The sequence below is a fragment of the Nannospalax galili genome, unplaced genomic scaffold, assembly GCF_000622305.1.
Source record: "Nannospalax galili isolate Female #2095 unplaced genomic scaffold, S.galili_v1.0 scaffold1160, whole genome shotgun sequence".
NCBI classification, from domain to species: domain Eukaryota; kingdom Metazoa; phylum Chordata; class Mammalia; order Rodentia; family Spalacidae; genus Nannospalax; species Nannospalax galili.
In genome coordinates, this window is record NW_008345474.1 from 84503 (window position 1) to 100131 (window position 15629).

The window sequence follows — 15629 nt, forward strand, 5'->3', positions numbered from 1 at the left end:
TTTCTAGTACTTTTTTATGTTCTTTTGAAGATTTTTGCTTACCCCCAAAGGGTAAAAGTAATTTAGTTGTTTGATTCTAAAATTTGATTGCTCTATAATTGCCATTTTAGTGTACGATACACCTGGAACTGATTTTCTTTTTTCTGGGAATGTAAAGTAAGAAAGCGTTTTTCTGCATGAATATCTACAGGACCTGTCAGCATTGATTGGAAAGACTCCTTTTCCCCAATGCACTGTGACATAAATAATCAGTCAATTCATTTGACTGTCTGTTCATGGGCCTGCCTCTGAAGTTTCTTCTGTTCCGTTCATCTATTTGTTCTTTTCTTCTGTGTTAGTGCTGTCTCTGTCGTGTGTGTGTGTGTGTGTGTGTGTGTGTGTGTGTGTGTGTGTACGTGTTTATACATGTGTGGCAGTGTGTGTGGAGGCCGAAAGCTGACACCGGGAGTCCTCTCAGTCGTTCCCCACCTTGTGCATCGAGGCAGGGTCTCTCAGTGCCACAGTTTGTTTCTATTTGCCACAATCTGTGGCCACAGTTTCCTTAGGTGGGGTTGGAGTTTTTACCCAGTCCTTCATGTCTATCTTGGGATTTTTTTCTGGTTTGAACTTGCTTGGAACTTGTGCATGTTTTCACTGTCGCTGTGAGTTCATATGAGTAACTGACCAGCTGTCAGGAAAACTCTGTTTTCTTGTTGTCATCCACCATGTCTAGCTCCTACAGTCTCTCTGCCCTCTTTTCCCCAATGATCCCCGGATCTTGTGAGGCAGAAGTTTGATATAGGTGTCCGGTTCAGGGATAAGCACTCTGCAGCCTCTTGTTCTCTGTATGTTGGCCAGTTGTGTATTTCTGTGTTAATCACCATATGTCACATAAAGAAACATCTTTGGTGAGTGATGCATTAATCTATGGGTATAACAAGAAGTCATTAGGACTCAGTTTACTATGAAAACTATTTAGTAGAAAACTAATTTGAGGTTCTTCCTTATGTCCTGTGACTTGTCTAGCCTTAGTATCTAAGCCTGATATCAATGTCAGGTATGGACTCCATCCTAGGAAGCAGATCTTAAATCCAATTAAAGAGTGTTTGGTTATTCCCATAATATTTGTGGCACTATTGCACCAATGGGCGTATCTTACCAGGCCAGGTGTTAATTGTAGTTCATAGGACTCACATCTGGGTAAGACTGATGATTATTTTTCCTTCCTGGGAGCACGCATAGCACCTTCCAGCAACCACGAATACTAGCCAGTACCAATGAGGCCCTGAAGTCAGCACCAGCTTTATTTATCATTCTCATGGATGTAACGTTTTCAGAAATTGAATTATATTGTCCAGTTCTGGCAGATACCAAGGAGTAAGTGCAATGACTAGTATTATTTGAGGGTCTATGGGACCCCCTGGCCAACAGCTTCTAGAGAGGGAGTTTATTCTGGGCATCGATCTCTCTCTCTCTCTCTCTCTCTCTCTCTCTCTCTCTCTCACTCCATTAGCCTATGATATCTAGAAAGAGCAAAGTCCCCTGTTATAGGATAACTCCTTTTATCTGTTCTTATGATGTGTGTAAATATCTTTTAAAAATATTTATTTAATAACCAAATAATTAGAAGAAGCATTTCATTGTAATAGCATTGGCATATTTAGTAACATTTTCCAGAGCTAAGATGCACCTATTTCAAAATTGGCTATAAATTTTTAGGTTTACAATAGAATTGATACAGTTATACAATATTGTATTCGGTATAAACCCTATAAAACATAAAATTGAATGAGGTTTTAACCTTTAAAAAAGATCTCCATTTCATTAAAAAAATAGTTTCATAGAGAAAAACTCATTTTTAATGCAGCTAACACTTAGATGCTTGCACATGCATCTCTAATCTATATATATCTGATTATTACTAGCCACAGTTGGTTACTTTCTGAGATCTCGCACCTGAGCATGGATATAAAGTCATCAGGTAGATTTCAATGGTAATGTTTTTCACATCTACTAATTAACATGAAGCAAATTCTTATGCTGCTTCTTCAAATATAACTCATTTTTAAAATTTATTGATTTTTTTGTGTGTATTTCATGCAGAACATCCCAAACAATCAACAGTCTTATTCATCTGTATACCCACATCCCAAGTGGCACTCTCCCATAGCCCTCTTCACCACTGGAGCCCATATACTCTGTCATCCCTGTTACTGTCCACTGTATTATCACTGCCCCCAGCAATTCTCCAGTGCTTGTCCATCTGCTGAGTGTAGTCAGCCTATCTAGAGTCCCTTGTTTTAGGAGGATCAGCTCTTCCTCATCTAGCAGCCATCAGTTGTCAATATTCCTTTAGAAAAGATTGGGGTCTGCTGTTCATTTTCCCAGTTCTATGCTGGGTTACTGTCTGGGAGTCTCTTGGGCCACCCTGGCCAACAACTCAAAGGAAGGTATCTCCTGTCTGGCATTGTTTCTTGTTATGTAGCCCTTAGCTATATACATGGACTCTTAAAGAATTAGATTGATCACTTTAAATTTTGGTTATACTCTCCTTTTGAGTGTTTAAGACCATGCAGTTGGCCCAGATAAACCAATTTATTTTTACTCTTAAGGTCGTTTGAGGATTTTGTTCCTCAGGGGTCACATGGGCTTAGGAGGAGCTCCTGGCTCCTTTCTTTGACCAGTTCCATCTATGTGAAGATAAGTCAAAGGTCCTGCTCAACCATGGATGACTTCACTTGGAAGCATGGTGGAAATGTTTCCTCTGTGTTGACCCTCCTCTTTGTAGACTGGACACTGGTTCAAGTCCATCTGGTGGGGTCTTCATGGCCTCCTTGATCAAGAGGACAGGTGACTCACCAACATTACAGAACATTTTGAGAGATGCTCCATAGTCCCCTGGAACGTAGTTGACCTTGGAGGGCAAGGAGCAAGAACTGTTCTTTAAGTCCCTCTGACCAAATTAGTATAGGCCTCAAAGTATGGCTGTTAAGCATCCAAGAAGGTTAGCTCCACCAGTATGTTACTTTTAATTACCATGTGCTATGTGGATAGAGCTTGGGCAAAGACAAAAGATTCTCAGATAAACTGTGACTAGACATATGTTATGTTCCTTGAGCTAGTTGTATGTATAATTTGTCAGTAGGTTGTTGGTCTAATAGGGTAACATCTGGGTTTTTTTTTGAAAACAAGCTAGGCATTATTTATCTCTTGCATTGTCTAACCATTCCACCATGGTTTCCCCATTTAAAGTGCCCCCCTTTCTCCAATTTCTCCCTTAATAATACCCTTTTATGGTGCCACCACCCTTGAGCTCCTTCTTTCCCTTTATCCCCAAGGTTCATTGTATAACCCTATCCCCCCTCCCCTTAAAATAACCCCATTTTTATCCATATCTCCCTTATTAACACCTGTTTCCTACTCTTCTTCTCTTTCAGATTGTTTCTTTTTCTTTACTTCCCTGGTTCCTTTTCATTATCCTGGTTCCTGTAGTTATGTCTGGATAATGCTTACTTATAAGGACTTGGTGCGAGGATCCACATATGAGAGAGAACATACATCGTTTGTTTTTCTGAGTCTGTGTTACTTCACCTGTGTCTTGTGTATAGTCATTCTTTTCTTCAGCCCTTTGTATTGCTTTGAGTATTCTTTGTAGGCTTGGTTTGGTGGAGATGAATTCTTTCAGCCTAGTCTTGTCATGGAAGATTTTTCTTTCCCCTTCAACTATGATAGACAGTGTTACCGGGTGAAGTATTCTGGGTTGGCATCTGTGATCATTTAGAACTGGGAATACTTTGGTCCAGGTTCCCCAGATACTGGGTAATATAATCTAGGTTGGCACCTGTGGTCATTTAGAACCACAAAGTTGGGAATACTTTGGTCCAGGCTCTTCTGGCTTTCATAGTTTGCACTGAAAATCACCTGTAATTCTGATGGGATTTCCTTTGTATGTGACTTGTTTTTCTTTTGCAGCTTTCAGTATTGTCTCTTTGTTCTGTACTTTTAGTATTTTTGCTGTGATGTCCTGCACATTGTTTCTTTTCTGGTCCTGTCTGTTTGGTGTTCTATATGCTTCTTGTATTTGTATGGGCATGTCTTTCTTTAATTTTTGGACATTTTCTTCTATGATTCTGTTGAAGATCTGGTCCATGCCATTATCATGGGATTCTTCTCCTTCCTGTATGCTTATGATTCGTTAGTTTGGTCCTTTTATGTTGTCCCACAATTCCTGCATATTCCATTCTTGTGATTTCTTAAATTTTTCATAATCTTTGCTTGAGTGGTCTAGTTTGTTCACTTTATCTTCCAGTCTTGATATTCTGTTTTCCATTTCATTCATCCTATTGGTGAGGCTTTCTTCTGTCATTTCTAACAGGCTTACTGAGTGTTTCACTTCCTTTTTCATTTAAGCCTGAGTATTCTCTAATATTTCCAACTCTTTTCTGAATTCATTCAGAAGTTTATCCCTATCTTCTTTCAGTTCTTTGATTTCTTTTTTGTGTGTTCTTTAAATTCACTGAGTTCTTTTATCATGTTTATAATTGTTCTTTTGAGTTCCATGTCCTGCATTATCTCTAGGGTGTTCTCATTGTACTCCTCTACAGGACTGTTGGTACTTGATGGGGATATATTATTTGAGTTTTTCACGTTATTATTTTTTCTCTGTGACTTTGACATGTGAATTTCATTTGCAGTTTCTAATTCTTGTGTGAGACTCAAGCTTTCCTTTGTTGAGTTTAGGTCTGCTTCTTTTTGTAAACTTTGTGTGCCTTTGTGGTTTACTTGTTGGGCATGAAAAGCTGGCGGGTCTAGGCTTCAGGTTCTCTTTTGATTTTATATTGGAGAGGCCAATTTACTTTTGTCTTGTTGCTCAGTAGTTCCCACAGAGGCCCAAGTTGGATGAGGATCAGATGCTCCCAGCCTTTCTCCTAAGGTCTGGATCCCTCCAGGAAAGATGCTGGCCTTAGGAATTTGGGGGCTGGGAAGCCCTGGGAGTAGGGCCCAGGAAAGTTGGTGGCCCCAGGAGGCTGGTATCTGTGCTGCCCAGGGATGCAAAGGGAGGTGGGGGTGGGTGGGAAGAAGCCCCTCGAGCTCCCAGGGAGTACAGTGAGGAATTGGGTTGGTCTGGATGCAAAGGATCAGAAAGCAATGGGGAGTCTGGGCCAAGAGGTCAGTCCAGAGGTCTGGGGTGCCAAGACAAGAAATGGGCCAGTGCCCAGGCTAGGAGGAGAGATGGGGTGGGGGATCTGGGAGCGTGAATGAGGCAGGGGGAATCAAGGCACAGTGGGCACTACCAAACTTACCCAGGAAAGATTCTGGCCCCTGTATGTATGTGTGAACTTTAAGAAGTTTTTCGTAGTGGTAGGTTTCCATGTCTTTTCCTAAATGTATTTAGTGGTACTTATCACTCCAAATATTCCCGCCTTGGTACTGCCCTCCGATTCCCCACCCCATTTAACCCTTCCTGTCTGATGTTCCCCTTTCCGCTTCATAACACCACATTCCACCACCCCTCCGAGGATGCCTCCCCCTACCCACACATGGCTGTTTATTAGTTTCTTGACCTCTTTGAATTTTTAAATTGAAGCATGCATATCTAAGATTTCAAAGCTAGCATACCATTTTGAGAAAGAATATGTGATGTTTGTCTCTCTGAGTCTGGATTCCCTGAGTCAGGATGATTATTTCCAGTTCCACCCATTTACCTGCAAATTTCATAATTTCTGTTTTCTAAAGAGCTGAATAACATTCCATTGTGTATACATACTGCACCTTCATCATCCATTCATCAGTTGATGGACATCTAGGTTGTTTCCAGTTCTGGCTATTATGAAAAGGGTAGTAATGAACATGGATGAGCAGGTATTTCTGTAGTAGAGTATAGAGTCTTTTGGGTATATGCCAAGGATGGTGTGGTTGGGTCATATGGGAAATCAATTTTGAGTTTTTTGAGGAATCTCCATATAAAATACAAGATTTTAAAAAGATGCATCTATTTACTTTTACTTAGCATATGTGAGTGAACCCACACGATTGTATGTGCACCATATGTGAGCAGGAGCCTGTGGAGGCCAAAAGAGGGTGTTAGATCCCATGGAACTAGAGTTACAGGTAGTTGAGCTGCCATGTAGGTGCTGGAATCTGAACTCAGGTCCTATGCCAGAGTAGTAAGTGCTTTTAACCATGGAGCCATCTCTCTAATTTGTTTAAAGTGTAGTTTTTGAAAGCAGTATGTAGGATTTATATTTTACGGTGTCTAAAACTGTCTTTTAATTGAAATATGTTGCTTTTAAATTAATTATATACATCATTAGGTCATATTTACCATCTCTATATATTTTGATTTGAACTCCCTGTCCCATGTTTGTTTGTTTGTTTGTTTGTTTGTTTCTTTCTTTCTTTCTTTCTTTTTTTTTGGTCTTTTTGTCTTTTTGAGACAGGGTCTCCCTGTAGCCCTGTAGCCCTAGTTGGCCTGGAACTCACTATGTAATCCAGGCTGGCCTCAAACTCACAAAGATCCACCTGCCTTTACCTCCCAAGTGGTGGGACTAAAGACATGCACCACCACCCTTAGCATCCATGTTTCTTTTTTAAAATGTATTTTATTTATTTATTTTATATGTATGAGTATATTGTCTGCATGTATGTAAGTGCACCCATGCCATACAATGCCTGAGGAGGTCAGAAGTGGGCGTCGGTTCGCCTAGAACCGGAGTTATAGACAGTTGTCAGCCATCTTGTGCATGCTGGGAATTGAACCCTGATATTCTTCAAGAGCAGCCAGTGCTCTTCACTGCTAAGCTGCTCCATCCGCCCCCATGTTTGTTTCCTTGTCTTTCTCAAAGAGCATTATTTGGGATCCTGCCCTGTCCTTCAGAAGACAGTTGGTCACAACTGGAGCCCTTTAAGGCTGGGCACTTTAAAATGACACATGTGGGCTAGCACCCTGCTTTCCTGATCTTGGCTGGAGGCAAGGAAATACGTTATGTATAAAGGTGAATTCATTTCATTCTAAATGAAAATGGACAATTCTTGAAGAAGTACTGGATTTTTATAAAAATATCCAGAAGGAGCAGACTCTTTTAGAAGGTGTTTGAAGAATGTTTCCCTTCAAAATAATTCCAGTTTAAAATGGCAGTATACACGTTTTTAAAAAATTGCCTCAGCTGCCTTGCTGAACAAAAACAGGTTCAGTCTTGTTGATATTGAGAGCTTTACCCATAATCCTTTATGCTCAGATTTTATTACTGAGATAGTGATTTAACTATTCTAACATTTTAAGGTTAATGAGTATCCAAGTTTGAAAGAAAACGCAGCCACTTTTCTAACAATGTTTTAGTCAATTATTCTCAGCTTATTTCTCCACTTTTACTGACAGAGAATGTTATTTAATAAACAAGGTAACTTTTTAGATATTTAATTCTTTTAAACTATTGGAGTGTCTTTATTATTATTTTTTACTCACTTAGTATATTTGGTACATATTCAAGGCTCTTTTAAAACAGCTCCTCAAGATGATTTAAATCCAGTTATCACAATTATATATGTGAAGATGATTTCTACCTTGAAACATCCTGCTGATGACTGGATTATGTAACTGTCATTTGCATTTTGTATGTGCTGCTGGCTCCCTTTAAGTTTTAAATTGCCTTTGATTAGCTTTCATGCAAAGTAATAATGCTCCTGTATTTCTGTCATGAAAGCAGAGTTGTCTTGCATCTACTTGTGCTTGAGGTAATATGTCAGTGGACCCAAACATGACATGCCTAAGCTTAGCAAACAATTAGTGACTCTTATAAATAAAAAGCATATCTATCTTAAAAGCTGCAAAAGAGTATTATTTTGGCTTAAACACATTTCAAAAATTGTCGTGAATTAGTTAAACATTTGTCATGTGCCCCTTCGTGACTTCTCTGCATATTAAAACAAATCTTACTATCTACATATTAAAACAAATCTTACTATGTACATTTTATAGATGAACTGACCAAGGCATTTAGAGGTTAAGTAACTTGTGCAAGAGTAAATAGTGAATAATGGGGTCAGAACTGAAACCCCAGCCTGCCAACCTCTACAGCTGGCATTCTTTCTGGGACACCATGACTTAGATTACAGATAGATGAATGGGATTCTCTTACAGGCCTCGTCATGTGGATGCTTCCAGGACAGAACCAAAGTTGGGTTTCTGAGTTTATCCTGCTTGGCTTCTCCAGTGACCCCACCACCAACAGGATCCTCTTCTTTGTGTTTCTTCCGATCTACCTGAGCTCAGTCCTGGGCAATGGGCTCATCATCACCCTGATCTGCGTGGACACACATCTCCACACTCCCATGTACTTCTTCCTCTGTGTCCTGTCCCTGCTCGACACATGCTACATCACCACCACCATGCCCCAGATGTTGGTGCATCTTCTAGCTCACTCTCAGACCATCTCCTTTGCTGGGTGCTGGCTGCAGATGTATGTGTTTGGTGCCCTAGGCCTCACTGAGTGCACCTTCTTTGTAGTTATGGCTTATGACCGATATGTGGCCATTTGCTACCCACTGCGCTATACTGCCATCCTCAGCTGGGGCCTGTGCTCACGATTGGCAGCCGGGACATGGGTTGTTGGTTTCATCTTCTCTCTGATGCATACCTTCTTCACCATGTGGCTGCCATATTGTGGGCCTAACAAGGTCAACCACTACTTCTGTGAAGGCCCCTCAGTACGTAGCTTGGCTTGCATGGATACCCATCTCATTGAGATGGTGGACCTGGTCATGAGTGTCTTTATGGTGGTTGTCCCTATTTCCCTCATTGTGGCCTCTTACATTCGTATTGTCCTGGCCATTCTCAAGATCAAGTCCACTCAGGCCCGCTGCAAGGCCTTCTCTACCTGTGCCTCCCACCTGACTGTGGTCATACTCTTCTATGTTCCAGCCACTTATATCTACATGAGGCCCAACTCCAGCTACTCCCCTGAGAGAGACAAGCAGATCTCACTCTTTTACAATGTCTTCACAGCCTTGCTCAACCCTGTGGTCTACAGTCTGAGGAACAAAGACATTAAGAGGGCTTTTCTCAAGGTGATGGGGCATGGTAGGGTGGACTGGTGAGCCAGGGTCTAGTAGAAACCAGGGGTAGAGACACTTGTACAACCACGTTTGTTGCTGCTCTTTTCACAATAGCTAAGAGATGGAAGCAACCTAAGTGCTCCTCGACTGATGAGTGGTTAACAAAAATGTGGTATATTTACACAATGGAGTTCTGTTCAACAGTAAAGAAAGATGAAATAATGAAATTTGCAGGTAAATGGATGGATCTAGAAACTGCTATGTGAAGTAACAGAGACTAATGTGGTATATTTACACAATGGAGTTCTGTTCAACAGTAAAGAAAGATGAAATAATGAAATTTGCAGGTAAATGGATGGATCTAGAAACTGCTATGTGAAGTAACACAGACTCAGAAAAAACAAAAAACGTATGTTCTCCCTCATATGTGGCTCCTAGCACCAAATCCTTTTAAATTCTAGGTCTTTTTAATAAGAAGATGCTATACAGCAGTCCCTTCCACATGAAATAACTACCGTCATCATGACTTCAGCTGAGCCTGATCGCTAAACATAGTCACAATTGGGCTTGTTGACAATTGTGCTCATCCATTAAAGGAGTGCCAAGCAGGGTCACTGGACCCTCACCTGAGTATCCAGCTGCTCTTCCCAGCCAACTAGTCCAGCCTTGGAAGACAAAAAGCATGAGGAAGAACCCAATAGAGGGACGCTTTTGGAAGCCCTTGTCAAGAAACTCCAATGGACTTTCATATGAACATTTGAAAATTGCCCTGTTCTTTTTTCTAGTTCTTTATCTAGAACTTGTAATGCTAAATACTCTTGCCTTTACTTCTCCTTCACATCTCCTATTCACAATTCAAGGACTTTCTTTTCCCCTTAGAGATAAGAATTATGCAATTTGGGAGTCTTTTAGATAGACCCACTGAAGGGGTACTCCAATTGCCTCACCCTGCGTCCTTGTTCATCGTGGAAGAAGCCAGAGTGGTCTGTGTCCCTATTCCCTATCGGCAATTTGGGTAACCTCTTCAGAGGATAGTGTGATAAGAATAGGAGGTAGGAATTGGCAAGGAAGTTAGGGTAAAAAGACCCCAAGGAAATGTAGCCAGTTTCTTGGCTAAAAGTCAAAATGTCCTTGGGCCTGTTAGCAACATACTCTGTTCCAAAGGCCAAAAATGTCAAAAGTATTTGGGAGCTTGTATCTAATCCTTAAAAGATTTTAGGGTTACCTCTTCAGAAGGGGGAATGTTGGAGGGGAGGGAGTGAGCATGGATTTGATCAAAACACCTTATATACATGTATGAAATTCTTAATAAAGTTTTTATAAAAATAAAATAAAATAAAAAGAAACCAGGGATAGAAGGTGCAATGTTTAAGGAAGGGACCACTATTGTATGTAACTGTAATTGTGCATTTCAACTGACATAGTACTTGGTAAGTGTGACAAACCTTCATGGAACCAAATGAGCTGTGTGTATTAACTGGCTACATTATGGTGCAACAAAAACACCTCAGTAGTTGTAGTGGTTTATGCTGCAAAGGTTTATTTGTTGCATCCCCATGTGGAAGGTTGGATGTGACTTTCTGCAGTCTCATATCCACCCTGAAGCATGATCCATTGTGTGGATTATGTCTTTTTATGAGGAAAGGAACAACAGACAAAGCTCATGATGACTCAGAGCTTCTCGGACGTGACACATCTCTTTGCACTCATTCCATTGGCCAAAGCAAGTTGCACTGTCAACCCTAGTGACAAAGGAGTTGATGTGTTTTCTTCCTAGAAGCAATGCAAGTCACATGACCATGGTCTGGTACATGTAGTTTCTCTACAGAATGAACAGCAAAAAACAGAGCCAATGTAATCTATTATAATACCACAGGAACTCATACAATATATGAAAGCGATATGAAACATGCTAGCTGTAAATGACATGGTGATGGAAACAGCTGACAGCCAAGCACTATGAACAGAGTTGTATATATAAACAGTATGCATTGCCAGTATCGAAAATTAAGCCAGTAGCATGCAGAACCAGTACAGCTTAGCGGCATGATTTGGAACACGGACTCAAAGTGGCTTATGGGTAAATATGGTAAACTCTGCATTGTGTTGTCAACAATACAACATTTGGTATTAAGGGATCTGTGTTCTCATTCCAACCTAACTTGCTGAGTGTATGTGTGACTTTGAGTGATTTACTTCTCTCCATATCTCACTTCATTCATCAATAAAACCAACACCCAGAAGTTCTTTCCAAAACCTCTTCACACTCTGAAATTCTGTAGCACTGTAGGTAGTGGAGTAGATACAAGATGCTGAATTCAAATGCAATATACCCAGGAGACTGAGGGAGGTAGAACGCTACGGGCTCCGGGCCAGCCTGAGCTCTAGTACAAGATCCTGTGTCAAAAAATAAAATCCAATTGCAATTAATTTATGAATAATAAAGAACAAAACCTCTCTCTCCTCTCTCTCTTTCTCTCACTTCCCCTGTTCCATGTGGGAACACCGCAAGAGGTTAACCATCAACAAACTAGAAAGGGAGTCTCAGTGGACCTTGTTTTTGGCGCCATCCTGACCTCAGAGAGGATAATCTTGCCTGTTGATTTCACCATATTGAGAGACATCTAGAAAATTTGCCAGCCTGCTTCTCTATGTGCCTGCTTCTATAGATGTTGAGCAAACTGAGGGGGAAGATCTGCCCTGAATATGGGTAGCACTGTCCAATAGGTTGAGAGCCCAGACAGAACAAAAAGCAGGAGGGAAAGCCCAGCAAGCAAGATTCTTCTTGGGCAGATGTGATTTTTGCTGCTGCCATAACCTGCAGACACCAGACTTCAGCTTCCTCAGTCTTTGAGGTTCATGCACACCAGTACCTCTCCAGGAAGCTTCCAGACTGGGGCCTCTTTTTCTAAGGCATCCAGTTTCTTGGACTGACCAACTTGTACTACTGCTTTTCCTGGCTCTTCAGCCTGCAGATGCCCACTGTAGGACTCTAATGGTGTGAGCCAATCTAAGAAATCCCTTTCTAATTGTATATGCAGTCCATTGATTCCATTCTAGAGAACCCCAGAAATACAGAATTTGTGCTTCCAGAACTGAAAGTAAATTGCTGTAGTGAAAACTACATACTTAGACTATTTTGTTGTAAATCTCTGAATTGATTCATAAAGCTCTAGATTAATGGTATTTCTACCAGTAATAGAGTAAAACTTTGAGATAGATATCCAGTCAGTTATTAAAAAATGAAGTTGTGGGGCTGGAGAGATGGCTCAGCATCTCTGTTCTCACAGAGGACCCAGGTTCAGTTCTCAGCACCCATGAGGCGGTTAACAACCATCCATAACTCCAGTTCCAGGGAATCTGATGCCCTCTTCTGACCTCCATAGGCATTGCATGACATACACTCACACACATTAAAAAAATGAAAATTAAAAAAATTTAAAAACTAAAAATGTTGCAATCTCTTAAGGAAATAAACAGGGTTCTTTGATAGAGAAAAATGGAGGACAGAGGCATCCTTGCAGGGAATAAACAGTAAGGTCTTGAAGTTAGGAATTCATATTTATCTAATACCTGTGGAAGAGAAGGAACCAGCTGTGGAAAGAGCCAGGGAACTAAGGTTAGATCAGGTACAAAGGCCTCAAGTTAGGAAATGATTTTGCCTTGTTCAAAAAGCCAGAGGTAGGTCCCTGTAGTCATAATAGAATGTGCAGGAGAGGAAGGGATAAATTAAAGCCTGGGGCAGAACTCAGGGCCATGAGGATGCTGAGATTCTGACTGAGAAGTGGCCCAGTTTGAGGGACAATGATCTCCAGTATAGGAGTGACCTCACGAGGAAGTGGTTGGGAAGGGGATTTGATAAAAGGGTGAGACGTTCAGGGCAGGATTGCTAAAGAGCTCCAGAGCCTGTGGAGTCTCCGGGGGGACTCTGAGCTGATGGTCCTGGGAGGGGTCTTTATTGATTATGCTGCTGGAGTTTAGATGGCAAAGAGAGAACTGGGGAAGGGCAAAGGTGGAGAGCTGCAAAGAGAAGAGGAGAGTGATCCATGAGAAACAGCAGTCCTGGAACGAGTGGAGTTTCTGATTAGAGAGTGTTTAGAATGTACTTCAGCTTGCAACCGCAGATGTTGTCATGGAAACCAATGCTTTGTGATCCAGCCACCTGCTAGACTCCTTCAGCAAGTCCTCCAGTGCAGCTACGTGGTGGACTCATTCACAAGGTCCCATATGGTTCCTGAAGTCTGAAAGGTTATATGTGGAAGTTATCCCTTCCACAGCCCCTCTCGCTGTGAAGGTCTTCTGTCCCAGGTGACAGCAGCCTCTGATGGCATGTCCATACACTCATTGCTGACTGTTGGTTCTCTTACTGCACTTCAAGGATGAGTATAAGTTTTCTCATCAGATCCAGAGTAGGTCTGGCCTGGCTAATTGAGCAATTCCTCTGTAATTCAGTGCCCTGGCAATAACTTCCTCAATGAGGTCTGAGCCCTATCCCTTTGCTTTAGAGCTTTTACTTCCTTGCCCCTGGGTGTCATCTACTTACAGTTAATACTTTCTTTGAGGCAGGGTCTCATGTACTCCAGGCTGGTCTGGATCTTGCTGTGTAGCCAAGGCTGGCCTTGAACCCTTGAATCCTCTGCCTCTATCTTGCAAGTATTAAGTTAACAGGCTTATACCACAATGCCTTGCTCTAAATTTACGTTAATTTTTCCTTGTTTAACCTACTGGACAGTTTCTACCTCCTGATTGGCTACAAAAAGATGCAGTTCCTCTAACGATTGAAAACATCTTCATTTTATTGAAGGGAACTCTGAAGTTTAGAAAAGTAGTTCTCAGAGAGGTTAGAGCCAAAGCCAAAGTTGCATAGCTAGTAAAGGAGGGTGAGGGGATTTGAACTCAGCTCCATTTCTTACCATTACCCAAAATGTTCACAGTGAGGGCATCTGTCATCCTACACAGTCATTCTCAGGCTGAGCTTAATCTCCTCTTCTCAAAGCTTCTATTTGATATCGTTTTTTTCTGAAATTAAGGTACATTCCAAATTTCTTCAATGAATATGTTACTAAGGGAAAACCTAAACAAACCCTCTAGCTTTACCAGCTCTTAGATGACTGAAAAAAACCACTAATTTTGGAGTCTATGCAGCTGGGCAGTACATTATTGGCTTCTTACTCATTTTATAGTTGATAATACCTCTCCTGTGTAGATTATGACAACAACCACCCAGGTTATTTTGCAGAGTCTTGGAAGCTGCTTTCACTGACCAGCAGATGTCCGACAGGTGGCTGAACTGAAAGGAAAATGCTTGGCATCCTTTTCATCCTGTGTCTGTCTCCTTTGTGGTCAGCTCTTACCCAGCTTTGTGTGTAGACATGTTGAATATTTGAGAAATATTTTCTCCTGAACCAAATTACAGGGTTATTTTTATCTAGATGTGTCCTGTTTCTCTTTCCACTTAAAGGCTAGACACCTATCAGCCACTGTGATCACAAATGCAAGACCAGAAAGGAGTGAATTAGAGGTAGATCCAAGCTCCTGGAGATTTTTACCTATGTCCTGACTAAGGCCATGAATACCCTCCATGTATTAATCACCATTTCTGCTCTGTGTCTGTAACTCCTCAACACCTTGGAGCAGAAAAGCTGATTTGTGAGCAAATGTCCTCTCTCTCTTTCTCTCTCTCTCTCCTCTCTCTCTCTCTCTCTCTCTCTCTCTCTCTCTCTCTCACACACACACACACACACACACACACACTACAGATTGAGCCTACAGCCTCATGCATGCTAGGCAAGTGCTCTACCAATGAGTTATATCCACAGACCCTCTTTTCCATTCTTCAGCTACTAAATTAAAAAAAAGCTTTCTTTCCCCTTAGCACTCATTTCTGGGGCATTGTTTTTTCCCCAGAGAATGAACTTCCTGACCTGATCCAATAACAAGTATTCCCTTGATCCGTTTACCAAAGTCTGAACTTCCCTTAGGAGTATTCTTGGATGGGCCATTTCATAAGACACTTAGAACATCCCGTTCTGCGAGATTCAAATTTCCTGTACCTATCTCTCTCACAGAAACTTACCTAATTCTGCCTCATCCTTACTCTGCAGTTACCCTTCTTCAAGGTGCCAGGAAACTTACGGGGCCAAAGCCATGGGTATAGGCAGGTTTTTTTTCTCTTTTTAAAAAAATTATTTATTAAATAGCCACACAATCAGAAGAAGCATTTCATTACAACAGCATTGAAATATTCAATAACATTTTCCTGAGCTGAGATGCATCTTCAAAATTGGCTGTAAATTTTTAGGTTTACAATTGAATTAATACAGTTAACAATATTGTACTCAGCATAAACCCTACATGACACAAAATTAAATGAGGTTTCAACCTTTTTAAAAGATATCCATTTCATTATTAAAATACACAGTTTCATACAGAAAAATTCATTTTTAATGCAATTGACATTGAGATGTTTGCACATGCATTTCTAATCTCTATATATCTGATCATCACCAGTCATAGTCGGTTACTTTCTGAGCTCCTTGGCATCTGAGCATGGACATAAAGTCATCAGGTAGATTTCAATGGTAGTGTATTTTACA

At 41.0% G+C, this 15629-nt stretch overlaps 1 protein-coding gene across 1 annotated transcript; it reads left to right on the plus strand.

The window, feature by feature from the left end:
- Positions 1 to 8112: 8112 nt before the first annotated feature.
- Positions 8113 to 9076, plus strand: LOC103740937 (olfactory receptor 2D2-like). The gene has a single exon (XM_008841620.2). It carries the CDS (start codon positions 8128 to 8130, stop codon positions 9073 to 9075), a length of 948 nt encoding a protein of 315 aa, XP_008839842.1. The 5' UTR covers positions 8113 to 8127; the 3' UTR covers position 9076.
- The last annotated feature ends 6553 nt before the right edge of the window (positions 9077 to 15629 follow it).

What these genes read in the sequence shown, in the direction of transcription:
- LOC103740937 (XM_008841620.2), top strand. Translation starts at nt 8,128, where the DNA reads ATGTGGATGCTTCCAGGACAGAACCAAAGTTGGGTTTCTGAGTTTATC.